Source organism: Etheostoma spectabile, chromosome 17, assembly GCF_008692095.1.
Source record: "Etheostoma spectabile isolate EspeVRDwgs_2016 chromosome 17, UIUC_Espe_1.0, whole genome shotgun sequence".
Classification (NCBI taxonomy): domain Eukaryota; kingdom Metazoa; phylum Chordata; class Actinopteri; order Perciformes; family Percidae; genus Etheostoma; species Etheostoma spectabile.
This window is the reverse complement of record NC_045749.1, coordinates 12,118,141-12,144,764: the sequence shown is the minus strand read 5'-3', so window position 1 is coordinate 12,144,764 and position 26,624 is coordinate 12,118,141. Positions and strand designations below refer to the sequence as shown.

At 40.5% G+C, this 26,624-nt stretch overlaps 2 protein-coding genes across 8 annotated transcripts in view; both read right to left on the bottom strand.

Annotated features, from left to right (window-relative positions):
* The window catches only part of sema4ga (sema domain, immunoglobulin domain (Ig), transmembrane domain (TM) and short cytoplasmic domain, (semaphorin) 4Ga), a 23,681-nt gene extending 7,777 nt beyond the window's left edge, over positions 1 to 15,904 (bottom strand). Inside the window, exons 1-8 of one of the 2 annotated variants that reach the window (XM_032541368.1) lie at positions 15,657 to 15,904; positions 11,003 to 11,297; positions 4,801 to 4,949; positions 3,922 to 3,984; positions 3,696 to 3,794; positions 3,403 to 3,496; positions 3,210 to 3,323; positions 2,347 to 2,501 (exon numbers count right to left, since the gene is read on the bottom strand). In XM_032541368.1, coding sequence (XP_032397259.1) covers positions 2,347 to 2,501; positions 3,210 to 3,323; positions 3,403 to 3,496; positions 3,696 to 3,794; positions 3,922 to 3,984; positions 4,801 to 4,949; positions 11,003 to 11,150 — 822 coding nt within the window. In that variant the 5' untranslated portion in view covers positions 11,151 to 11,297; positions 15,657 to 15,904. Of the gene's footprint in view, positions 1 to 2,346; positions 2,502 to 3,209; positions 3,324 to 3,402; positions 3,497 to 3,695; positions 3,795 to 3,921; positions 3,985 to 4,800; positions 4,950 to 11,002; positions 11,303 to 15,656 lie in introns of those variants that run through there. The other variant, XM_032541369.1, reaches the window with a different exon arrangement.
* Positions 15,905 to 18,751: 2,847 nt separating this feature from the next.
* The window catches only part of tp53bp2a (tumor protein p53 binding protein, 2a), a 31,978-nt gene continuing 24,105 nt past the window's right edge, over positions 18,752 to 26,624 (bottom strand). For all 6 annotated transcript variants that reach the window (XM_032540529.1, XM_032540531.1, XM_032540532.1 and 3 more), the window contains 8 exons: positions 26,164 to 26,285; positions 25,627 to 26,038; positions 23,430 to 24,283; positions 22,576 to 22,713; positions 22,178 to 22,311; positions 21,709 to 21,875; positions 20,073 to 20,272; positions 18,752 to 19,959 (listed from right to left, as the gene is read on the bottom strand). In XM_032540529.1, the coding sequence (XP_032396420.1) occupies positions 19,918 to 19,959; positions 20,073 to 20,272; positions 21,709 to 21,875; positions 22,178 to 22,311; positions 22,576 to 22,713; positions 23,430 to 24,283; positions 25,627 to 26,038; positions 26,164 to 26,285 (2,069 nt within the window). In that variant the 3' untranslated portion in view covers positions 18,752 to 19,917. The remainder of the gene's footprint in view (positions 19,960 to 20,072; positions 20,273 to 21,708; positions 21,876 to 22,177; positions 22,312 to 22,575; positions 22,714 to 23,429; positions 24,284 to 25,626; positions 26,039 to 26,163; positions 26,286 to 26,624) is intronic.

Genomic DNA, 26,624 nt, shown 5'->3' with positions numbered 1-26,624 from the left:
GCCCAGAGGCTGTGGACTACAAGCCAGCTAGTTCGGCATGTTTTAACCCACCCATAGGGGGTTGGACTCTTTACCCAAAGCGAGCCAAAGCAAGTTGAGTGTCAGCCATCACTTGCTTTGTGCTCCACGAATTACGGTGGCCGACAGAAGCAAACGCCCTGCAACTTCAGAAAACAGATGCAAATAGACAAAACACAAGCAAATTAAGAAAACAACTTAAATTTGACAACACATGCGCAGCATTCAGCAAACGCGCTGCAAATACACACAACACAACCAATACAAATACAACACACTGCAAATCTATAAACGATGCAAAAAGAAAAGCACACAAACCCCCCCCCCCCCCCCCAAAGCAATGAAAAAGAAAAGCAGATGCAACAAATAACACTGCATACAGATTACACAACGGAAGTTCTCCAGGCCTCTAGAGGGAGGCTGAGTGGAACCGCTTGATTTTCGACCCACAGGGGAGGGAGAGACCGAGAGAGAGAGAGAGAGAGAGAGAGAGAGAGAGAGAGAGAGAGCCAGGACACGTTCAATCTCAGAACGGTGTGAAACAGTGTACTACTGCAAATATTAAGTCTATGTTTGAGATATGTTTTCTCTTGTCTGGTGGGTGTGCTTTGGCTCAGGTCACAGGTGATCCTCAATCAGCAGAGACAGGTCTGTAAACTTGTGGTAATAAAACATTTTAAACTGCATCAGCGTTTAACATTGACGTTTGTTTAAGCCAAATATGTAATATTGTGATGATGCAACAACGGTTACCAACAAAATAAGTGATAATCAATCTGTATTCATATTGTGGAGCAATTTGCTATTGAAATAAAAAAAAAGACAGGATTTGTAGTCCCTCCCTGTAAGACAATAAATTTGAGCTATAGCTTTGAAGAGACTGTGGTATTTATCAGACTGAATAAATCCCGCCCGCACATATACACACAAAACTGCTAACTCCATCGTGTTGAAAAAAAAGTTTAAAAAGTTATTTCATTCATTAGCATTATTTCCATACTGTTTAGTTAAAAACCATCCAAAACACCAAAATGCAAAGACAGAATGGACCAGAGCAAGCTTTTATTTTGAAAAGTCTAAGTTCGGGGACAGCACCAGCCGGTGAAGGCATGAGGCTGGAGCATAGACTATATATTATTAATATATTGGGTTAATAATAATATTAATTTAATGTACAGTCTATGGACGGGAGGCATGGAACGGGAGGTCTCCAGACTGCAGCCATACCCGACTCTAATAAAAAAGGCAGAGCGCTTTCTCTCTTCTGTGGTGCAATCTGGATGCAGCCTTTTTTGTTGCATCTGCTTTTCTTTTTGCATTGCTTCTTTTTTTGGGGTTTGTGTGCGTTTCTTTTTCCATCGTTTTTGTATTTGCAGCGTGTTTGCTTAATGCTGCGCATGTGTAGTCAAATTTATGAAGTTTTCTTAATTTGCTTGTGTTTTGTCAATTTGCATTTGTTTCTCAAGTTGCAGGGCCTTTGCCCCTGTTGGCCACCGTAATTCGTGGAGCAGCAAAGCAAGTGGATTCTGGGATATAGTGTCTTTCAAACACATTAGCCGAAAAAACATTTTTTGACTATTCTTGGCCAAGAAGGCACAAATTTCTTAAACAATTACACATTACTACTACATAACTGACCCATTTAAAAAATATATTCATCTTTCCAACAGTGAAATATCCCTTTAAGGTTAGAAAATTCTTGACAAATTCACAATGGAAAAGCTTAACTCAAGGCCATGATTATTTTTGAAATCCAGCAACTGACATCAACTTGCCCTTTGATTTTAACTTTAAATGGATTCAGCCTCTGGCAAATTGCAAATGTCACACATACTGCCCCAAAACATTTCTAGTCAGATGATAAAAACAAATATGCTTCCAAACTTTCAAGGAGAGAACTTGTGAGCTGACTTTCAGGTGCCACAGTAGAGAACAACAAGGTTGTTAAGCTGTACAGTTAGTTCTCACTATTCTTAACTCCTTCCTGGACAGCATGAAATGTAAATCATTCACATTTTAGGCATCAGAGAATGCAAACCAGTCCATCTCTTCCTTGTAGTTATCCATCCCTCTCACTCTGAGCCACACTTATTGGCATCCATTTTGGCGTCTTGCACTCGCCATCCACTCAAAACGTAATGTTACTACTCTTTGGCCTGCTCTTCTAATCATACTGGGGCCTTGTTACAAATGCATTCCCCATCCAGCACCTCATCTATCATAGCACCCTCATCTATCACCAATCAAGTCTTCACTCAAGCTAGTCTGATGCAAGACTTCACTCCCAGTTGTAAATCATATCCTGCATCTTTTTAAATCTGCCCTCACCTTACAAACGCGGGCCACTCGGGCCACTCTGCTGTGGCTGTAGGTTGTAGTCTGCTCCTGGCTCCTCTCGGTGAAGAAATAGTAGATCTTATCATCATCACCGGTGCTGCTGCCCAAACTCTCCCTCACCAGTGCCGAGCCCACAAAGTCTGCCTCTGTAATGGGGGAGAACAAAGGATGAATGAAAGGAAACTGTTATATATATGGTATAGTAGATGTCTTGAACAAAAAAAGTTACGTAGTATTCTACCTGTCGACCTGAGGTGAAGAAAGGAATGGCAATAACCGACGGTGAAATCAAAAAGTCAAAAAGGAGACAATGTTAGGATGCTACAGTTATCTGCAAAACATCATGTTTTGAGTAATTTAAACCCAAAACCAACTAACTAACAACACTAGGAGTCTACAGTCGTGCTAGTGGCTCAAAACCCCAAATGTCAACCTCATGGTGATACTAAAAGGTAAAGTCTGGAAATGATTAAAGTCACAAGATAAATTGTCTGGGAACCATGAATGTCTGTACAAAAAGTCATGGCAATGCATGCAGTAGTTGTTGAGATATTTTAGTCAGGACCAAAGTATTGGACAGACCGACTGGGACTTAACACAGAGTTGTCAATGCATGTAAAACTAAGTTGTAATGCTTTAAGAATTAGTAGAGCAATCAGTAGAAGCTAGGAAAGTTAAAGTCAACTGGAGCTGATAAAGAATCAGTATCTGCTACTTTACCAGATTAAGTGCACGTCATTATGGAGGCTTAAACATTGTGTCAGCTGGTTGACAGGCAGAAGCTCTGACCACTTAGACCACCCTGCCACCTAAACAGGCTAAAGGGCTTTTATCATTCCAGGAGATTAACCCACCATTCAGCCAACGTGTGGGAGCATCTTCTGTCTTCAGTGTGGGAGACGGAGAGTTGCGGCGGATATCTGGAAAGCTCCTAAACTCGTACTGGGAAGCTGTATACATCTGTTGATCTGGAGTAAAAAAAATGTATCACTTTTTTCGGTTTTAAGTAAAACTCTGGAGGTGACTGACAACTGCTGAAGGGCTTACCGACGATGAGGGCAGTGTAGCCTGTTGTCGGGCCGTAGGGACATTTGTCTTTGCCTTCTTCTGGCTGAGATGACATCACAAACCTCTCCTTATCCTATACAGCACAAAATATTTGGGTAAAGAGTAAGGCATTTAGATCCACCTTGAAACCCCAAATGAGGAATCAGAAAAAACTCATATGCATTCAGTAAATGCAAATGGAAAACAGATAGATACACATTATAGTAAGAAATTAAATATGAAATGTATTTAGCACTGCTGGAAGGCCTGTAATGTGTATTGCATTGACATACTATGTATGCACAGAGGGGACTGAAGGCATGAGTCCCACACATGTAGAGATGAGTTGAGTTGAACGTCTGGAGGAATCGGATGTGATTAAAACACTCCGTCTGGAAAAAGAAGAGAAGCCGGAAAAGATGGAGAGGAAACAAATATCACTACATACTGTAGTAGAGAACCTAATGCAAAAAGATGAAAAGAAAGAACCAACGGGAGAAAGAGAACTTAAATGCATACCTTATTGTCTTTTCCCTTGAGCAAACACTGTAGCTTTTGCTGGGGAGAGGCTTCCCACTCAATCTAATACACAACACATAACATACAGCAAGACAGGAAAAGCACACAAGTTGGATGGTTTCATATCAGTATGACTTCTATAAAAATAGAAACAAGACAATAAGAAAAAAAAAGCAGCTACAAAAACAAACAGCCACAATTAAATATCTTGTTAAACAGCAGCATTCTTTTAACTCTTCTTTAACAAAGAAAGTTGTAACAGGAGTGCATGCGAGGGAATGTTATGCATACACCAGCAACTATACTTTATGACAGACATAATTGCTGTATTAACATGATAATTAGCATAATAGCTCATCACCAGACTGTCACCAGGTAACAAACACAGCAGCAAGACAAGCAAAAGAGGATTTTCAGCTTCTGTGAGTGCGTAAAGGGACGGTCAACTTTACTGGTATTATCCTGCAACATGCAGTTTAAGAACTAGATGCTGAAAAGGCACTCTAAGTAAACAGAAATAGACAAATGTTGCCAATAGCTACGAGTATCATTTAGAAGTTATAATCCTTTATATTTCAGTTCTACTTGATTTAGTGACACCTAAGAATATCTTATCTGTAAGGAGTCCCAGAGTTCTAAGCAAAAATGACACATTTATTGATCAGCATAGGCAGGAAACGTGCTGTCTGCAGGTAATAATATACAATATGCAAGTTTATGCAGCAAGATGCTCCTGTGGTGAAACAGTTTGCTTCAAAATAAAATATTGTTGCCTCAAAGAATTCCTGCATTGTGGAATGCAAATAACGCTGTGGCAGAGTTAAAGATATGGCAGCTGAGAAGCCCAACATGCAGCAACACAGAAACAAACAAACTCACAGTGAGAACAGAGCTGACTGAAATGTCAGAGGCATTTAGAGCGAATACAGCCCCCCGGGCCCCGACGTAGAGACGCTCACTGTCAGCCTCCAGGAACATGGTGCTGTAGTCGACTGCAGAGGACTGGAAACGTCTGCAGCCCTGGAGACCTGAGAGAGGAGAGGAGAAGAGAGGAGAGGAGAGGAAAGGAAAGGAGAGGAGAGGAGATGAGAGGAGAGGAGAATTAGTTGTTAATGAATATGAATTGTGTAACCCCCTGACAGGTTCTGCAACATATATTTATTAAAACAGCTCCTGGACAACAAAGACACCAGACAGGCTGAAATCAGCAATTTGATTAGTTAATTTTAGAAATGACACACGGAAAATGAGTATGAACAAATTTTCTTTTGTTGTTGTACTTCCTCAGATAATATCAGTGGCTTATCCCCAATGTGATCATTGGTCAATACAAGTGGTTGAAACAGCCTGATTCTCATTCATTGGGCAACACCTATTAATTACCACCTGGGCTTATCTCAGCACAATTAGTGTCCACTGCTGCTATTAATTGGGTCCACAACTAATACTTTTTAAAGAAAAAACCTCTGATCACATTTATTTAATCAAATACTCAAATAACTATATGTTATAGACTGATTAGTGTATTATGTACACCTAAATACAAAACAACTTATATTATCATCATCTGGATTTTTATGTGATGATTTGAACAAAATACAATGAAAGAATCCACACTGATTGTGTATTCATAAACTAACACATCTCCCTGCATGCCTTTAGAAAAGCCCACAAATGTGCATAACGTTCTTGCCATCAGAGTTGGGGCATAAGCGTGGGCACTTTTTCAATCAAACCTGACAGCATGAGAATAAAGGGAGGAATGGAAATCTATTAATCTTCTCTGATGGATTTTTCGCTGTATGATTGCCAAACTCCAGTACAAAGTTGTAAGAAAGCCTCATTCTTTGATTCTGAGGGAATCGCTTTAAAATTGGAGATTCATTTTTAGACTGCTAGAGATAAAAATGATTCTATTAAACTCTATTATACTGTAGCTGCACAGAAAATCCCTACCTCACAGATCCCTGCATTTAGTCAGAAATGAGGGTCTGATAGAAACATAATTTCAATTGCTCTGTATGTCTGGCAAATATTGCAGAGTTGACAAATAAAGTTGACTTGACTTGAATATATTCACACTAGAGTTGGGCAGTATCCAAAGTTTGATACCGTCAAACCTCCTCCCTATTTTACCGCGGTATACAGTATTAGCGTGACTAATAAAAAATTATGATGTTATATATTATAATCCTTGTCTCCTATAGAAGTACATTGCATTTTTTTTTTTTTAAGGACGATATTGAAACTAATACCGTTGCTGTTTTTAAGACCCCGCGGAATACCATATTACCGCCCATCCCTAATTCACACAATACCTAACAAAATGGGAGAAGAAATATACATCATCAATAGCTGCTTCTTGATAGCATTAATATTAGTGTTGTCAGTTTAACAAAACGAACGCAACCCCATTTTAACGGCGTCAATTTTTTTCTCAAATCGCAAAATTAACACTCTTTTTGGCCTAGCAAACTTTGTAGTTTTTTTTTACATGCTATTGCAATAACTAGTAATGTTACAAAAACACCACACCGAATCTAGCTAGACCGGAAACAAAAAAAAACACGCACACGCACACCACACCACACACACGCACACACACACACACACACACACACACACACACACACACACACAACACACACACACACACACACACACACACACACACACACACACACACACACACACACACACACACACACACACACACACCACACACACACACACACACACCCACACACACACACACCACACACACACCACACACACACCACACACAACACACACAACCCCACCACACACACACCCACACACACACACACACACACAACACACACACAAACACACACACCACCACACACACACACACAACACACACACCACACAAACGGGCTTGCGAGCCGGCCAAAGAGTAGTAACGTTACGTTTTGAGTGGATGGCGAGTGCTAGACGCCAAAACGGATGCCAATAAGACTCTCATTGGAAAGTTTACTTTTTAAAAAGTTGCAAAATGCTTCCATTGACAAGACCAAAGTTATCTGTGTGTTTTGTCGTTGTGAACTGAGCTATCATTGCAGCATTTCCAGTCTGAAATACCACTTGATGGCCAAGCACACAGCTTAGCCAGGTAACCACTATTCATTCTTTCTGAATTAAGAGACTGGGTTGAGGAGCCTCTGGTGAATAAAGAGAAGTAGCCTGACTGTTATGTTTAAAGCAAACTTGAGAAAAAGAAAGTATTAAGCCTTGGTTTTCACCCTTTTTATTGATGGACAATGTTTGAGAGACTATTTACTCCAACTGTGAATAACTGCTCCAAGTGAGAATGCTACGTGTGAAATTGAAAACTACAGTAGGCTATACGCCAATGTTGTTTTCAATTAAAAAAAAAAAAAATGACAAAAATAATGGGACAAAAAAGAAATCAAGGGACATTGCGAGTTAACTATGACATTAATGGGATTAATCGCGATTAAATATTTTACAGGTTGACAGCACTAATTAATATCCTTTAACGCTGCGTATCTACTAACATTCCCTTGGTCATTTTTAGTGCTGAAAGCATTCGTCAATTATCAGTTAGTTGTCAGACAGAAAATTAATCACAAACAATTTTTATGATCAATTGTTCGCACCAACCACCTAATTGCAAGAAGCATGAAACACATTTAAGGGTCTACAGCCACGCTAGCAGCTCTGTGAAGCAGTATTCAACTGAGGCTGATGGAAAACTAACACTCTCTCTCTTTTTACCCATAAACCAAAGTATTGAACAAATCCAAATTTTGGTCAGATGATACCGATAAAATGTCAGAGATCACCAAAGTCGTCAAAACTCATCCTGAAGGGAACATGTAGGTATATAACCTTTACAGTATGAAATAATGTAGTCTAATTGAAACAGCAAGATCTATTTTGCAAGATACTGTAGACCTGAGTAAACGAAAAACAAACCTAGCCAGTATCACTCAAACCACAAATACATTCCACATGGTGGTGCTAGAGGAAAATTCACATTCATTAAAATCCAAAAAAGTTCTTGGGTGGACCAGTGCTATACATAAGAGCCCCGCTGCTAGCATAAACAAAATGACACATTTGGTGGTTCCAGCATCACAAACTTGCTTTTCTCAGTTTTATATATAGCTATATATATTCCTGACCAGAAATTAAATTACAATCCCACATTGGACAATAAAAGCCTAGGGATTATGCTTATCCTACACAGCTCTCCTGAGAAAGAAGAGGATAAGGAAAAGAGGCCCAACACAACATCAGATTTCAGAGATCCACTTCTGCTTAATGGGGGTTTCTGTTGTCAAGGTTGTATTGCTTTGTGTGCATGTACACATTCCACTTTTCCAGGGTATTTTGTGATGCATCTGTTTTGACAGGACAAGATACAAATGACGTTCACTCATACAAACAATGGGAAATGAGACATGCTGTACAGCACACACGCCCGCACTTACACGACAGGTCATGAAGTCACTCAATGCAGTCACGAAATGCCAGAGAGTCATGTAAGGTCTAAACATATGATCTATCCGGACTTCTCTTAGCTTGGGGTAAACATGACACACACACACACACACACACACACACACACACGATATAACCAAACATTGTTTACAGCAAATTTGTAAAGTATTGTCTAATTAAAATATCTGACGTGACTAATGCTGAGCAGGTTATCGTATCAGCTGGGGTGGAGTGTTGACAGCAATTATTAGCCATAGAAACTTGAAACCAATCTATTTTTCCTGCCTATTGATGAGTACAGTAGCTCAAATCGGCCAAAGTGTCAGACTTCCTTCATCCTCAGCCACTCCACTTCCCACCAAAGACTGCATGGTTATCAAGTAAGCTGTCATTAAGATTCCAATCAGCTGCTGCAAAACACAATCCACTCTGCTCACTTCTGCGGCAGCAGTCATTTCCCATCCCAGACTGCTCCTGGGTGATCCGGTGTCAACTTTACCTCACTCATTCTCACAGCAGGAGGAAGAAGAGTATTACCTGTTAGGGATTTTCACAACAATAGCATTTCCTACGTGATACGAGTGCTTCAATGTGAGCGAAGACAATGCATTACAGCAGAGGCAACGCCTATGTTTCTTCAGAGTAACCTCAATAGGACACATTATGCATGACAGCTTGACCCAGGTAACTGAAACAACCTCATTGAGAGTGTGAGACAGCAAAGAAAAATTTAGTAAGTATTGTTATTGGCAGCACATTTTAGCCTCGGCTTACAAGATTGTGCGAGAATAGGCACATTTGATTCAAGCTTTTAGGGAGAGAAAAAGATCAAGAGAGGCAGAGAGAGAAGCCCAGATGATATTATTTACTGAGCAAACTCTGGGAGGGACCTCAGCTGATCAACACACACACACACACACACACACACACACACACACACACACACACACACACACACACACACACACACACACACACACACACACACACACACACACACACACACACACACCTGTTTATGGCTCCTACCTCTTTCAAACCAATGAACCGGGTCAAAGCAGGTTATCTGACCAGTGTTCAACCCTTCTTTTGTCAATTCAAACCAAACCAGTAAATCCCTGGTCATGACAACACATGCGACCTGGGTCGCAACCTGGGAGCAATGCATTTCAATGACCTCACATGCTAGAAATGGCCGGGTGGGAGGCGTTACACGTGATATTCAGTGAACAACTAACATCGTTGTACTCCAGTTGAGCTTTACACCACCAATTTTGTATAGTAGGCTTTATTTCTTATCTTCTTATTTTTTTTCCACAGCCGTTGCAATCTAAAGCACGCATCCGAGCTGCATCCGGCCCACCTCTCGACCTAGGTCTGTTTTACCAGCGTTTAGCCTCCAGGATCCTCAAATAATAATAATAATAATAATAATAATAATAACTTTTAACAACAATCCTCCCAACTTTATTTATGGTGTTTTGCAATGAGGAGAGAACACAGGTGTGCGTGTGTGTGTTTGACCGTGTGAAGGTTTGGAGGATTTGTCTTTAGGCTGCTAAGAAACAGAGATTAAATGGATCAGAGGTAAGTTTGCCTATCGGAATCTTCTCATCAGGAAATGCAAAGCAAAAGAAACAGACTACTGTAGAGGTAAAGGCAAGGTGAAGGAATTAAGAGAGGGCAGTGCAACCATAAAAAGTAAAAACTAATAACCAAAACATTGAGGAAAAAAGACAGAGTTTAGGTGCAAAGGCAGAGAGATGGATGGTAGAGGAGGGGGAGTGGATGACAGAGTGATAGGGCAGCAGACAAGGAGAAATGTTGTGTAGGAGGACCTGTGGGCAGGCTTGAGCACTAACCGCTGATTTACAGAAACTGAGATAAAGCTACCAAGAGAGGTTCATAGTAAGAGGAAGAACAGAAGATGGATAATGAGTGTAAGTAGGTGATGTATTGTTTGAAACACAACTGTTTAGATTAGAAAAGGGGAGAGGTGAGAAAATGTCTTTCACTGGTTTGTGGATCCACAAATAAAGTCCAAGATCAGATAACAGTACTGATTTAAGGAGAAACACACACACACACGAAAAATACTGTATACAGCCTTCTTGCGCTGTACTACAACAGTTGTCATGGTTACGCTGCTTCTGAACTACCTACAGTGGTGTCAGTCTCCCTGGATGCTCCGCAGGGATCCAAGTGGAGGCACTTCCCTCATCTGTCTCTATCTCTGTAACACCTCAGACTACATGCCATCACTCTCACAAGGTAAATGAATAATACAGTAATCACACTTTGGTAAAAAAAAGTGACCATTGTAATGACTGTAGGCAAGCTGTTGTATGCTCAAGTTGGTGTGCACACAAATGAGAACGAGAAGATCTGAGAGTGAGGGAGAACAGGAAAGAAATTTGTCAGGATAGAGTAGGAAAATAAAGAAAACTGAAAACAAGAGAAAAAAGGCAGCACCTGCAATACTACAGAAAGAGACTGAACATAAAAAGGGTTTTATCTCCAAATAGAGATGATCTCCGGTATTCTCGCAAATTACATCCCCCCCACCCACCCATGTGCCTGTGTCCGTGCTTACCACTGCTCAACACGGTGACGCGTGGAGTCACATCCAGGTCCAGGGGTGTTCTGAATGGGTAGCCGTCTGTTGCACACACACAGCAGCTCAGCAGCAGCAGCCGCACCGCAGAGGATTGCGCTCCCTGCATCTCCGCAGAGCGTCTCATGAGACACACACTCTCCGACCAGGGTGTATGCACACGCGAAGGCCCTCACACAAACATATTCACCCTAGGACTCACACAAACACTCACTGGGAATGGAAAGCAAGCAGGCAACTTCCTTCACTGTGCTGCAGAGAGGACCGAAGAAACCTGAAAAAACAACAACAACAAAAACAAGACCAACAGTGTTAGTAGTCATGTCTACACTAGAAGAAACCCAAAATGCTGTGGATGTGGGCACTGTGAGTGTACCTCAAAATTTCAGAGAAAAAAAAGAAGGAAAGCTGGTGAATTTGAGCAGCACAGTTCAAAAACATTAAATGTGCTTATGTGGAGGATTTCACAAGGATGACGACAGAAATATGAAAGAGACACAAAGTGCATCCGCTAAATACAATTTTGGAAACTTTTGTAGATAAATGGCACTGTGTGAGACTGGGACTGGCTCTCCCTGTTGCAAAGTCTTGCAGTGTGTGAGCAGCAGCTGCCCAGTCTAAACACATGACTGCAAATATCTTTAACCAAACAATGACTGTCAAACAGAGCTACGTGCAGCTATCACAAGCAAACACTTTAGGATTTAACAGCAATGTGGAGCAATCCAGATCGATATGGTGTGAAACAAGTTCAAACAGCAGCTGTAGCTGAACCAAATCCAAGAGGGGACACATTGTGAAATATGATTATCTCCAAGATGTGTGTGTTGTGAATGCCAATGTTGTAGCAGGAAAAAGACCCTCTTTTTGGAGGAGTGAAGGAAGAGATGGTGAGAGCAGGGAAGGGTTGTGTGTGTGACACACACACACACACACACACACACACACACTTACTGTTATTTTAACACTAGGTATTAACAGTAAGATGGGGAATCACAGATTCATGAACGTGCTGCAAGTACTGTATACACTGTGATTTTATAACTTTTTACAACACACTGTTCTACATACAGTACACCAGCACAACGTAAGACTTTCATAGACTGCAAGTACTATAATTAAAGTATTATTTATATTAAAATTAAACCACAAAAACAACAAGAGAAAGAAGAAAACAAAGTGAATTTTTTTTTGTTTTGAAACAATTAACTAATTAGTCAATCGACAGAAAGTGAATCATCAAACATTTCTTCTGTCTATTACTGTATAATACCTTTGGGTTGGGGACTTAGTTGAACAAAACAAGCAATTTGAAAACTTCACCTTGGGCTCTGATAACATTTGAAATTTCACAGACAAAACAAGTAATTGATTAATTCCAAAATAATCTAAAATCTAAAAATTTGATTAAAGTTATCATTATTTGTTAGTTTCTTGCATTTGTAAGGTGACTTCTCAGCAGCTTGCCCCAAGTCTTGGATGTCGGACTTTCCCAGAATACATTGGCCAGAAAGTGTTTTTAAAACCATCACTAATTGCAAATTTGTTATTCTGACAGAAAGGAAGTTTGAGATAAAGTAAGGTCAACTACATCTTCACAGTGATGGATTTCACGTCTCTTGCAAAGGGATATTTCTACTGTACTGGAGTGAAATGAAACCAACGGCTAGAAGGTAGGAAATCGATCTTAATGCTTTGGAACTGTTATATAGGGTGAAGAAAAAAACAACAACTCTGTATGCCTCTAAACCTCAAGATAATCTCAAAACACAGTGAAAACAAGGCTGCTTTTACAAGTTTCTGAAATGTAGCCGTTTGGGAAAGACCACTTTTTCACTAGTATCAACTACTTTTTACAGCTCTATCTTGTTCCCAAAACGGCAGATACATTTTGGAGACAGTAAGGATCTCTTTCAGGATGTGCTACCTCTCCTGAAGCCTGTCAAACAGTGTAAAGGTGTGCCAATCGCCCTCCCAGCCCCTTAAAAGGTGGCCGAGGAAGTGCACTCAGGGGTTCTTTATAAGTCACGTATCTGATTCATTCACACCAAATCACTTATACGGGCTGTAAGGGTCTACCCTTCAGTCAAATAGTCAACCACTAGGGTCCTGATGTGGTCTTATAATCCTGGGAGAAAAGAGTCTATCCAGATGGAAATGTTTCACAGGAATATGACGTAAGAGAAAGAAAATATGAAATAGAGAAAGCAGCGAGCAAGAAGGTAAAATGCTGTCGGAGAGTCCAGCAGCACAGAGCAAAGAGCCCGTAATTGTGACAATCCAGATTTTCAGCGAAATCCATGTCTCCTGACTTGCTGAGTACCATGGACCCCCTAAATGCAGACGCTTTCAAATGTTAATTGGCCACGGAGAAGACCAGTCAAAACTTGGATCAAACGTAGAAAGAGACATGTTGAAAATGAAATGAGGGTCGACCCAGAGGAAATCACAGCGACTCTACCATTCACAACATAAGCTTTCTAATCTGTCTTCCTCCTGATCTCGCTGCCAGCTCTTTGTCCCAAGACATTCATTCACAGAGATGGATTTTATCAGGCAATTATAAAGTTTCTATAAACCTGCCTGAATGGAAGAGACTGGAGCACTGCGGTGACAGCTCCATCAACAGACAACGATTGTCCCAAAGAACTTAAAACTCTATTTTTGAGTTGAATGTGTGTGTGTGTGTGTATGTATTTATGTATGCGTACGTGCGTGTGTGTGTTGACATGTTTGTGTGACAAATAGTAGAAAAGATTACAGTCAAACCCATTGAGCTGTCCTTCAACTGAGAGACAAACTGCTTTCAAACGTTCTTGTTTCACAGACAGACAAAGAGAAGCCAACTGAACTGAACTCTGTTTCCAGTACTGTAGCTTTATACTTTGTACAGTCACTTTGTGAATGGAAGACTGGGCTCTTTAAACCGACAATGGCGATATTCTGACAACATGACAAAGAAGACAAAACTGTGAAGAGGTGGTCAGTGTATTACTGAAATGTTCTTTACAATCATTTGTAATTATGCATAATAGAACCTAACAGCTTATTTGCGCCATTTATTTGAATCTTTCCACTCTCTGGGTCAAAGGCAGTCCAAATGGGGTAATGGTTTAGAGTCTAAAGTCTAGAGAGAGAAGTTTAGACCCTCAAAAACCATGATCATTCTCATCTTAGATAGCAAGAGACTTACAAGCCTGCTGTTATTTGTATAACATGCTGTTATTTAGGAGTACATAACCTAAAATCCCAAATTTGCCTCAAAGGGCTTCACAATATTGACAGCATATAACGCCCTCTGTTCTTAGACCCTTGATTTGGTGAGGAAAGGAATCCCTCTTCCACTACAGACAGGAATCAAATAGATGTTGATAGAAATAAAAGATACTAAACTTACACTGAAGAAAAGCAGAATTACAATATTAGACAAATTGCAAAAAATAAAACCATTTATAGGATATATTAAACCACTTTTGTGCTGTGCATGAACATATAGCATGTTTGCAATGTAGATGTAGCAAAGAGAATACATTTCATTATATATGTTTTCTCCATTTGGACTGAGCTCCAGTACTCCCCGATACCGATACAGGCAGTATCAGAGGTGATACCGATATTGGTATCTGTATCGGAACATCTCTAGTGCTAAATCCCAATGAGTGGCTGCAGCTGAATATTGAGTTACTCAAAACTAAAAGCATTAGTGAAGTCATTATAAAGGACATGATTAGATCTTTTGAAGAATGTTGTCAACAATAGGAAGAGAACACCAAGGACACTACGTAACAATTGCATGCTTTGTCTTTTATGACATCTATACGAATCTTACAAGTGTTTTCTTCCACTTACCATACCAGTAGTCTTGAATTTTTAAAGACTAAGCAGGTAGACAGGGAAACCCAGGGAAGCAGCCTATCACCTACTGATTAGATCACAGTTACAAAACCATCAGCTTGAACAGGAGATGGCTGATTTCCCTTCTTCAAAAGATCATGCTCTTAATGCACCATCAACATCACCAATGAGTGATGTCTGATTTTCTCTAATAACTCAGAGCTGTTGTTGCCACATGTTCTCTATATGACCCCCCCAAGGTGCAGCTTCGCTGTGCATGTTGCCCAGTTCGCCCACATGCCTGTTGATAGGCTATGATTGAAAGTCAGTCCACCAAATGCAAATCCTGATGAGTTGGCGAACAATGGGTTACTGGGTGAAATACGGCAATAATTCAATTTTACACACACATACACACACACACACACACACACACACAAAAATGATCCCAATTCTGGGCTCAGTTGGTGATCACCTGCCTGTGTTAGCTCAACTCAGAGGCAAATACCCCAATGAAACGTTTAATTACCACATACTAAGTGTATTTTAAAAATATCACAAGTCTGTCTACCATTGCAAGATTTTAGGATAGGTCTACTGAAAAAAAAGAAATACGGTGACAGCGAAACCTCGACGATAATGAATTATATCACACAACTAACTGTATGGCTATAGTAGACAAATGTACCACAATTACCGCACAAAATGCCAAGATAAACTCACTGCTAAGTATAGTATTTTATACGGTTGAATCTAGCTAAGCAACGGTCGTTTACTGTTAATGTTCTGGGTGCCTTACCTGAATCCAAGAGAAAGATATGTACGTTTCCTTGAGCTGAAGATAATCCAAGTGGACTTTAAACGCCGAAACACATTCACAAACACCCACTGAAAGACAGTGGGACTGACTCGAGGTTCTCCTCCACTCATTCGCCGTCACAGGTGGCCCGCCCTCCCACGACGCTCACTTCTTCGCTTTTTTTCCCCTTCTCTTCCCCAACCTCTGAATCTGGTAGTCCCTTTCTGTAACTGGTAGTCCGTATTATTTGATGATGGAACTGTTCCTGGCTCGTTGTGCCACTTTTATTTTTTTTTGGAAGATTGGTCACGAGCTCCAACCAGCTCGGGGACAGAATATGAGGCAAAGTGAAAAAGGTGCAAGGAGGCAACCTGTCCATTGTAATGCTGGAGGGTGGCGTCACACTGACACCTAGCGTGCACTGAGGGGATTACACACGACCAGGTGAGCTAATTACAGTAAATGGAAACAAATCATTTCAAGGCATATTTTACTCTTTTTCAGGCTACTCTCAAAAGGAATCCTGATGTTTTGCCAGCTTTATTCCAAGTCTGGGGGAGACATCACCTATCCAATGTGTCTCTCATGTAATATCAGAGCATTCTGATGTACGATTTTAATATTAAGGGCTTAAAAGCAAAGCTATAGTGACATTTTTTCAGGCTGTTAAAGGCGTATTGAATTCTCCTTCCTGCCACTCTAAAATGGATTCCTACTGTTAGGCCAGGTTCATTCCAACTATGGGTTAGACACTACATATCCATTTGGGTCACTCAGGTAATTTAGGACCATTCTGATGTAGGATTTTAAAATTAAAGCCTTGAATGTCTAATAAATGGTATATTTTAAATCTTTTTCAGGCTGTTAATTGTTGTGACGTGACGACGAGATTTAACATTATAAACAACTATGGATTTAATATTTCTTATGTCAGTACTCCCTCTATTTATCTAGCTTCTCTTATTGATGTTTGAAACCGAAGTTGCTTGGATTTCTCCTGACAAAGGGGAGATAGCTTAAATCAAGTGACCAGCCTAATTGCTTTAGAAATCTCATCAAGAGTTTAAACCTGCAATAACAGTTTGTTTTTGTGGCCACGTGGGGGCGTGGCTGATTCCAACACAAATGTTATCACCTTATAAATTGAAATGGAAAACAGTTGCCATGGCTGTGTTTTCTAGCCCTGCCTGCCCCTGCCCCTGCCCCTGCTCAGATAAAATATATTTTGCTTTTCTAGATAAGGTGAGAGTCATCATGCAACAGATCTCATATCCTAGTAAATGTGGATATTATGTACACAGAGGCTCAACCCTTAATAAGGGTGCCTATGAGGAAAGCCGGCTCCATTACTCTTCAGTTCCTATCCCCAGAGACACAAATCCAATGAAATAACATGCCCACAAGAGGGACCTCAGTCATTATATTGCATAAGGCGACTGCATAGATCAGATATTTATCTGTGTGCAGTACCCACAGTACACACTGCACGTCTCCACACAACTCACAAAAACACAAAGGGTGTGTGTGCTGCAGGGATCAATGAGAGCTCTGATTATGAAGAAAAGAAGGCACAGCTATTTGTCATTCCACATGTGACTTTCCTCTCCAGTTTATACAGAACTTTTAATCTATTATGAATGTATGTATCAATTATAAATGCAGTTAGTCATGTTCAGTGGGCAGTGTTGAAGTTGAATTTAGCCTTTTATCTTTATCTTTATTGCAATTCAGCAGAGGATTTGTGCAGCATATGGGGGTTTGTCTTAAACATTCAGTTGAATTAACCCCATAAAAACTCACAAAGGCACACAACAGAGGAACTTCACTGGAGCCTATGTGGAGGGAAGGAGCGTCCCTGTTGCAGGTAACCATGGCAACAGAGGTACCTGCAAAGGTGGTGGAGTGGTTCATTCATATGAGGACATGGAGTATGTTGTGGACATATTAGTTACATCACAAGGTGCAGCACTTATTTTTCTCCCACTGTGTTCTTGCTAATAATAACAATAAAAATAGATTGAACTGTTTCACTCTGCCATCCATTCTGTTACAGAGGTCTGCAGATGCCTGCACACAAAACAGGGAAACATAATTATTACTATTACTATTACTATTGCATCTTATACTATATCTAACAGTATGATATGGTAGGCCTACAGTATGCCTGATGATACTATACCACATTATTTACAATTATTTTATTTCTATTTTGCTATATTAATTCAGACAAGATGCATTACCACTGATAAATGCTTTAGATGCTGGCCCACCAAAAATCTCAGACTCCATAAAGAGTCATTGAATAATATTTGTCTTCTCTCTTAAGTGAAATGTTTTCACAAAAAGCTTAAATGTCAGTTGCTGTTTTCATTTTCTTTACATTAGATAGCTGGTATACAACTTTGTGCATCCATTCAACACTGCAAAACCTAAACTACCGATTTACAGGATCATTAAGATAATTTAGCCTAAGCTGTAATTTAAATATGGATTATTTAAATTCTGTGTGCTCTCCCTCTTTGTAGAGCTAAATTGGATGTCTGATATTCCCACATCCCTTTCTTCTGCTTATTAACCTGTTGTAAAGGGACTGGGAGAGATAATTAGCTTATTTTACAAATTAATGTACTAAACTGTAACTAACACATGTGGTCATCTCACAAGGATTGCCCATAATATACTTTATCAATATCTGATGATAGTAGTAATTTAGTTTAACAGGAAGCTCAGAGCAGTCCACACATGGACTCCATCTTCATGTACAGTCTATGTATGTGTGAAACACTCTGAATGACATTGGTACTCAAAAAGATGGTATTCTTTTTATGAAAGACTGAATCAAGTTTCATGTACTGTATTATTTATGTAACAACATCCACATATTTTATAACTTGCTCCTACGCCTCAGTTTCTTTTCCATATTTGTACTCACACTCTGGGAGGTGAAAGTGTCACCTTCTGTCCAGCAGAGGGCAGCAAATATTGTGTATAAAAACAATAGGCATGGAGAACCACATTTCTATCAACTTTTATCTCAATGATCATAAAATTGGAGAAAAATCTGTATTTGCGGTCAAACATGAAAACTATACAAACTTAGTTTAAAGTATTTTATTGTAAATGTTTGAAATACTAGAGTACATTGGTGGTTATAGTTCTGACAAAAGGGCTAAAGAAAAAAGTAACAAAAATAAATACATCTGCATTGACAGAGATATGTGATGAGCTGAGTTCTGGAAACTTGATATTGTATAGTTCCATCTTTTTTATTATGTGATATTACTTGAGAAATTGTCTACAACTTTGCGATTTAGTGGCATCATCGCTTAGTAATTACCAAACGTTTGCTTGCCTTTTTACATTACTGTATGGTCATTAAATTCATACTGCATGATGTCTTCCTGGTCAAAGGGCCTCCTAAGAGAAAGTCCATATTCATAACAATATCATTCCTACAGTAACTTTTCATTATTTCTATGACAAAAACTCATGAATACACAGTATCTATGGCATCTCAACCATGTGCCAATTCAGGAAAGCAGACTGGCTTTCTGGGTATCATAGGCCACAGAATGAACAGCAATAGATCAATCAAAAGCTTCTTCACCGTTTTTGTCCTCTCATTTTCTGTTTGTTTAGCCAGAACAGTGGTGGTCACAACTGAAACTTTACTTCTAGTGCAGTTGTAAAGACAGACACCGTCACTCAACACAGATGACGAAAAAACAAGCCTGCCAAAGATTGTCATGGTAACAGAGCATTTCAAATGCATCATCATCATCATCCACTTGTTCAACTCATCCAATGTTGAGCCCCAAGTGTGTAGCCCAGAAAACACATTTTAAAAGACTATTTAAAAGTGTAAAAATTATGGGAGCAATAAAAATACAGCTTGTTCCATTTACATCCCAACATTTGAGTTTGTCAGTTTAGAAATAGTTTCAGACACTAAGTACAAAAACAATGGAGTAAAGGAAAACAATGCCAACAGTGTCTTAAGTACTCAGTACACAGTGTGGCCTGGATAAAATAAGTGAGGGAGAATCCCCCTGTTGTCGATACAGAAAAAAGTGCCAGAAAAGAGTTTATAATTGATCCTTCATATGTTTGGTCTGTCCTTGTCTCTTCATTTCAACAGTGTCCTTCTCTTCCCCAGTCTGTTTAAGCCTTTGTATAGATGAGTGTGTGTGTGTGTGTGTGTGTGTGTGTGTGTGTGTGTGTAGAGTTCTGGCAGACTGGAATGTGCAGGGATCTTTGTGTTTTAAGCCAGGGTTCTCTGTCTTGGCTTTATTCGGGGGTAGAGCTGTTAGAGACAACAAGAAGACATGTCAACAGTGCACATTTGCACATAAAATAAATGCTTCTACATAAGATGTAAAGATTGTTCTTATCATCATTACAGTTTCACTGACTCACCCCTAGGAGGTTTCGGGGAATGTACCCCTCATTGTCGCCCATGCGTGCCCACCACCATTCAATCTCGTCCTCGTCTTCTCTGCGGATGATGGACATGCAGTCTCCCTCGCGGAACATTAGTTCATCAGGGTTTTCGCCATTGTAGTCCCACAGACCATAGACCACCCCCCTGTTCATGATGCCCATCTTCTCTTGCACACCTTGAGGGTAGACAATAATATATTTTAAATAATAGAACAACAATAAGCACAAAAGAATTTTGAGGGTAGTGAGTTTATGACGTAAACACGGACACAGGACACAATAAAATGAAAAAGTAAAAAGGAACAAAGCATGCAGAACATATATCAAAAAACAAAGATAAATATAGCTGCAAGTGGCATTGTGCAAACCTTTTTTCTCTCAATAGTGACTTCAAAGTAATGTGGTCCAATGTCATTATAAAACATATCCTTCAAGCTTTGTAACAATTGGACAATCAGAATCAGAAATACTTTATTGATCCCCAATGGGAAATTCTGTGTTGCAGTTGCACAAAAGTATAAATATCAAACAGTGTAGTGTATGTAGCTCAGTCCATCTCACGGCAATTGGAGAAAAGCAGATGACCAACACAAAAAACAATTCCTAATAAAGCCACAAGCTGCGATTCCAAGCTCAAATCTCGATTTGTGTTATTCCACGTCCAGTTATTGTGCATTTAAAGCACCCACTAGTGGTCAACTAGAAAGAGACTTGCAGTGTCTGTGTGTGAGGTCATTATGTAGACATTTCCTGTGTTGATTTAGTCATTTATAGCCTGATTTGTGCTATATCACCTGCAGTTTGTTTGCATTTATAGCACCCCCTGGTGTTCGATTTGAATGAAACTTTCAGGACATGGTTCAGGTACTTATGAGGACATATCCTGAGAGATTTGTGCTTATTGGACCATGAATATGTGATTAGTAAAATGTGTGTAATGCCACTCACCTAGCTTGTGCTTATAGCGCCCCCTGGGGGCGTATGTATAGAAAACTGTCTGGGTATACATGGAGCCATCATCTGAACATATCCTGTGAGTTTTGTTATGCTTGGCCATATGGTTGCTGACTTGTGTTCATTTATGTCCAGAGCCACGCCCATTTTGAAGTTCATTGGACAATAATTTGAAAAGTAATTGAGATATCGACATGCTTTATTCAACTTGTAATAAGCCTGATCTATTGATGATTCAACATTTGGTGGGAATCGGAGCTACACAAATGTGTTTTTCATAAAACTCAATAAAGCAAAACGATTTTCTAGGCGGACCTTAATGATCCTTGAGGCTTTTTTGTAGAGCACATTAAGGTGCACCTGTGTCAGAAATTTCAAGTCAATCGAACTTAGAATGTTGGGGGCGTGGCCTTCAACGTTTGCATTTTGAAGCCTTACATTACAGCGCCACCATGTGGCCGATTGGGTTCATATTTCTAAGGAAGATGCACACCATTTCCAGTTATTCCCCCAAGTTTTATGTTTTTAGCTCCTTCTAGCTCAAAGGAATTTGAGCCGGCGCAGCAGACAACAAATAATTATAACTAAAACAGACAGACATAGAAGGGTTCTACCGCTTCGCAGTTTGAACCCTAAACATAATGAAGCTTTCACTGACCATAGAGGAACTGAGAGCACTGAGTATAGCCCTCCTCCATCTCTTCACATTTATCAGCTGCTGTTTGCATGTCGCTGTAAGTCATAGCAAACACGGCCGCACCAGACTCCACCAGGAACTTGCACACTTGCACATTGTTGCAGGATGCAGCACAGTGAAGAGGTGTCCTGTGTTAGTGGGTGGGTGAGGAAGGAAGAGGAGGTAAGAACAGAGGGGAGAAAGATGAGGAACACTAACAACTATAGAGTAAGTCTAAAGAGTAAGACTTACTACTTAATAAATTTAATGACTTGGATTTTGGTGATTACAGTTGGAGCAACTACACTGCAGTCAAGTTTATGTTGCTGACCAGCTCATACTGCAGGATGTTCAGAGTTGAAAAAACTAAACTTATAATAATAATATAACTAATAACAGTTGGGACTTGTCTGAGGCTGACCAACCATGTCACCAGTGAACTTGAACTTACCATCCGTCACTGTCAGCAGCATTGACATTGACTCCAAACTGAACCAGAAACTTGACAATTTCCGTATGTCCGGCACAGACGGCATTGTGCAGAGCAGTGATGCCTTCATCGTTGGGCTGACTGGGATCCTCCACCTGTAATTGAAAAATTACAAGGGGTGAAGGGAGACATTTCATTTTCTTTTAGCACAAGCACATAATAATTTAAAAACATAGTATATAAAAGAATATATTACTACTTTTTGATATTTCTAATATAAACTTCTGTGATACAATGGTAGCTGACTAACACAGCAGAAAACAAAGCCAAGTAAAACACTTTAATTATTTGTTTGGCTTCAAACACTATAACAATGTTAAAATACATAGCAAATGTTTCTTATGGAGAGAATGTCTTACTTCATAGATGATTCTCTGGACCAGATCAAACTCTCCCTCCAGAGAAGAGTCCAGCAGCAGAGCCAGCGGGTTGAACTTCACTCTCATGTCGTGATCGATGCGTACAGAGCCAAGCTTGCGTAAGTTGGTCCTTTTTCCCTAAAGACACAGTCGTAACAGTGTAGCACAGAAAAGACAAATGTAATCTGAGACTGCAAAGTCTCATCCTGAAGTCTGTCCTGCTGAGATGGCAGCGTCCACTCTCTGTTGTATTCAATCTGGACTGAGAGCAGAGGAGGGACTTGCTTTCCAGCTCTAACTGCATTGCTAATCCACTTTATCCAGAAGCAAATGTATTTTTCTCTAAAACTATGATTATGCAACCAAATAGGTCTTAAATGGAGGTGTCAAAAGGAGAGAAGCAGGGGGGCCTTTTTGGTCTAAAACCCGCCACCTCACCATAAAATCCACTTAAGGAGTTTTACTAAGAGCTTAACAACAAGAACATGTAAACTGGTATTTATTTTTAATACAATATGGGGAAAGGTGCAGTGGGTATCCGCTTAGTGTAAGCTAAATAAAGGCCCATTTTCTCCAGAAACAATAGCAGTGCTTGATTATCAAATTACATAACATCATACCAGGTCACTTCTTTTAACAGCAGGTTATTGAATTGTAGAATGTGCACTAACTGTAACTCATGACCGGCCCCTGTGGTGCTACCAAACAAATGAGTGTGAGGGGATTAAAAAAAAAAACACATTCAGCACAATAGCACACAAGGGTAATATATACCGTAGGCATGTTGTGACCAACAAGACAACTGAGAGCTACACAATAATAGTGATTCAGCAGTTTGACATAGGGATTCATACCGGTGGCAGAGTGACCTGGCCAGTAACCTCTGGTGCCTTCATGGTAAAAGTGTCTTCTCCTAAGCTGTCCTGCTCCGCTCCACTGGGGTATGGCGGTGGTGGGTATGGTGGGAACTCTTCCAGGAAGCCTTCTGGAGGTGGAGGGGGCAGGCTGGCAATTGAGTCCTCCAAGCCAGGAGTTGGTGGTGGTGGGAAAAGAGCATCATCTGGCTTGGGAGCTGGGTGGGATGGGGGAGGAGGTGGAATAATTTCCTCGCTCTCTGGGATGGCTGAAGATGGTTTGTTCTGTTCAGCAGGCACTGGAACAGGGACATTAGCACCTGGAATATGAGACGAGAGCTGACCTCCCTCCAGAGTCTGTCCCGTTTCCGATGGGTTGTTCTCTGCACCACTCAAAGGGCTTGGAACATGTGGCCCCACTGATCCCTCTGTCGCCTTCTCTGCTTCATCAGCATAGGTGGGAGTGGTTGGTGTAGTCACAGTCTCCATTGCAGCCAGTGTGGTCTTCTGGTAGAGGAGTTTCTGAATGTTGGGCCCTGCAGGACCCTCTGGTTCAGTGATGGAGCTGCGTTTCTTTAGGGGCCTTGGGGCATTGTAGAGTTTCTTTCTTAGGGCTTCTAGGTCACCATCACTCTGATGCCTGTATGGGTTGGAAATGAAAGGAAGCAGCTTGGTGGGGCTGAGGGGCCGGGGGGTGCGCTCTGATTCTGGTTGAGGGCCCTCAGTTGGGCTGGGACCCATGTTGTTGGCTCCATTGTGGTCAACCTCAAATTCTAGGGCAGGGGAGCGTCGGTCCATGTAAGGGTTCTCTGGATGTAGGGAGCCGCCACTGGGGATCACTGGTTTACCGTACACTACAAACATAGATAGGAAACAAGTTACGACTGCCATGTCTACAGAGATACTGGCAATGCCACACTGACCCAACGACTGTCCCTTTGTTCTCTATCACTTACAGTATGAACTACTTTCTCTCCCAAAGCAAAGTAGCCTAAATCTCATGATAACAAAAGGAATATCACCATGCTTATTAAATTGTTTAGTATCCAATTAAGATACAGTATTCAAACCCTACTATCTGACTTAACCAGACTGTGACTTGTGTCAGGTCAGAAACGCGCTGAGCAAAAGATGTAGTGATAACTACTATTAAGACAGATCAGACAAAAACAAGATATTCTTTACACCAAGATACTGCTTGAGTTTGTTTTAATGGCTGTAAAGATATTTGCTCATTTTAATTTTTTAAACCTGCGGCTAAACGACATTTATGCATTAAATATAAATTACAGCTTGAAGGGAACATTGGTCAAAAATGTTCACAATGGGAATTTCAGTAATGGATACACTTTAAATACTGTTCTGGTAATTTATCTTTGAACTTAAGCTATGAGACATTAAATGCTGCACACCTTCATAATTCATAACTACTGAACATATTGAAATCTTTACAATGTTTTTTGTTTGTATAAATCAATTACAAGGTTAATCTAAATTACAGTATAACAATAACTTAAATATACTCACTCTATATTACACTCAGACTCTGTACTTTGTCTTTTCCACCTCGATCTGTCAGGAGGGGGTCTCTCATTTATTAATCTGTTTTTCCTGTTTCCCTTAAATGTCTATTTAATAATAGTATTGTATTCATTTTATAGAGCTAGCTTGGATTACAAAAAAATCCTCAGAACAGTCAAAAATGTTTTCCATTTCCTTTCCACAATTCCAGTTAGCAGCAGCAGGTATGGTTGCCTGTGATTGTGTTTGTAAAGCTAAGATGTAACAGATGGCTTCGCTTCGCTAGCTGCTCCTCTGGTCAGTGGTGTGTGAATATTTCTTGTTGAGGATGTTGAAGAGAAGCGAAGCAGATTGACCTTACAGTGAATATATCTAGAGTGACACAAGATACTATTAAAACCCTTGTTTACATGTAGATCTTGTGTTTTCATAACTTGTTTTTTGTACTAGCATTAGTCTTCAAATTTAATGTTTACTTCACTCAAAATTATACTTACTTCAGAGACTGATCATGAAAGTAGTAAGCGTAAAGACAAAGCTTATAGACAAATAATGCATTCATGACCTACTCCTATTGAGGCAACTATCCAGAAACCCAAACAACAATAACCCTATTCATCTGTCTCACCTTAACACTGTTCATGGACTAAATTCAAAAAAGTTACTACATTCTTACCACTGACAAATCCATTGGTGCGGGTCTGAGACCTGTTGAGAGCGCCCTGGACCCCAGGTTGGTTGAAAGGCTTCGCTGAGCCAGGCAGCTGCGTGTACATGGAGTAAATGGAGCTGGCCGTTAAGGTCTGGGGCTTATTCAGGCTGGCATCTTTGGAGGAGGACAGCTCTGGGGTGAAGGGTCGCACCGCGGCTGCAGGTGGAGTATCCTGCTTAGAAGGCAGGGGGAGTGTCTGGCTTTGTGAAGGTGGGAGAGGGTTGCGGCCCTGGGCAGCCGGAGGCTGCTGGCTGTGGGGCTTGGCTTTGGGGAAGGTGCCTGTGTTGAGACCTGGTTTGCCGTAGGGCACGGCACCAGGGCCTTTTGGTTTGGTGGGAACAGGAGGAGGCACCTTGACTGGAGCTTTGGGAGCAGACTGGAGAGATGAGAGGAGAAAGAGAGATAGCAAATTAGATGCCAGGGTGTATTCCTGCTGATAACAAAATCTGACTAGTGATTTTTCCTTTGAGGTTGTAGGAGTGTGTTTCCGTTCCCTCTCACCTGCGCGTCCCTGACCAAGTCATCACTGCTCTGGTTTTTGCGGAGGGAGGTAGTGGGAGCCTCCGTTGGCTCGAACATTGAAAATGGACGCACCTTCCTGTCTCTCTTCAGTTCTGTATCATCTTCACACAAACCACATTTAAAAGCAGTAATCAGTTTTGTCTCATGTTCAGACATGGTGTGATTCTATAGAAAGACAGAACAAAACCTCCTTTGGAAGCTTTTGTTCTGCCACATTACTGTTTTCACAGTTACAGGAAGGGACTGCAGTGCAGTTTGTGTTTATATTAGGGTGACCATATTTTGATTTCCAAAAAAACACTTGGTCGGCCTCAAAACACAAATTCAGACAGGCTTCCCAGAGGTTAATGAACATGCTTTATTATGCCTCAATGGTAACAAAATATTTGCTCTTTTCAAATAAATAAATATGAAATAATGTTCTAAATATGACCTATTCT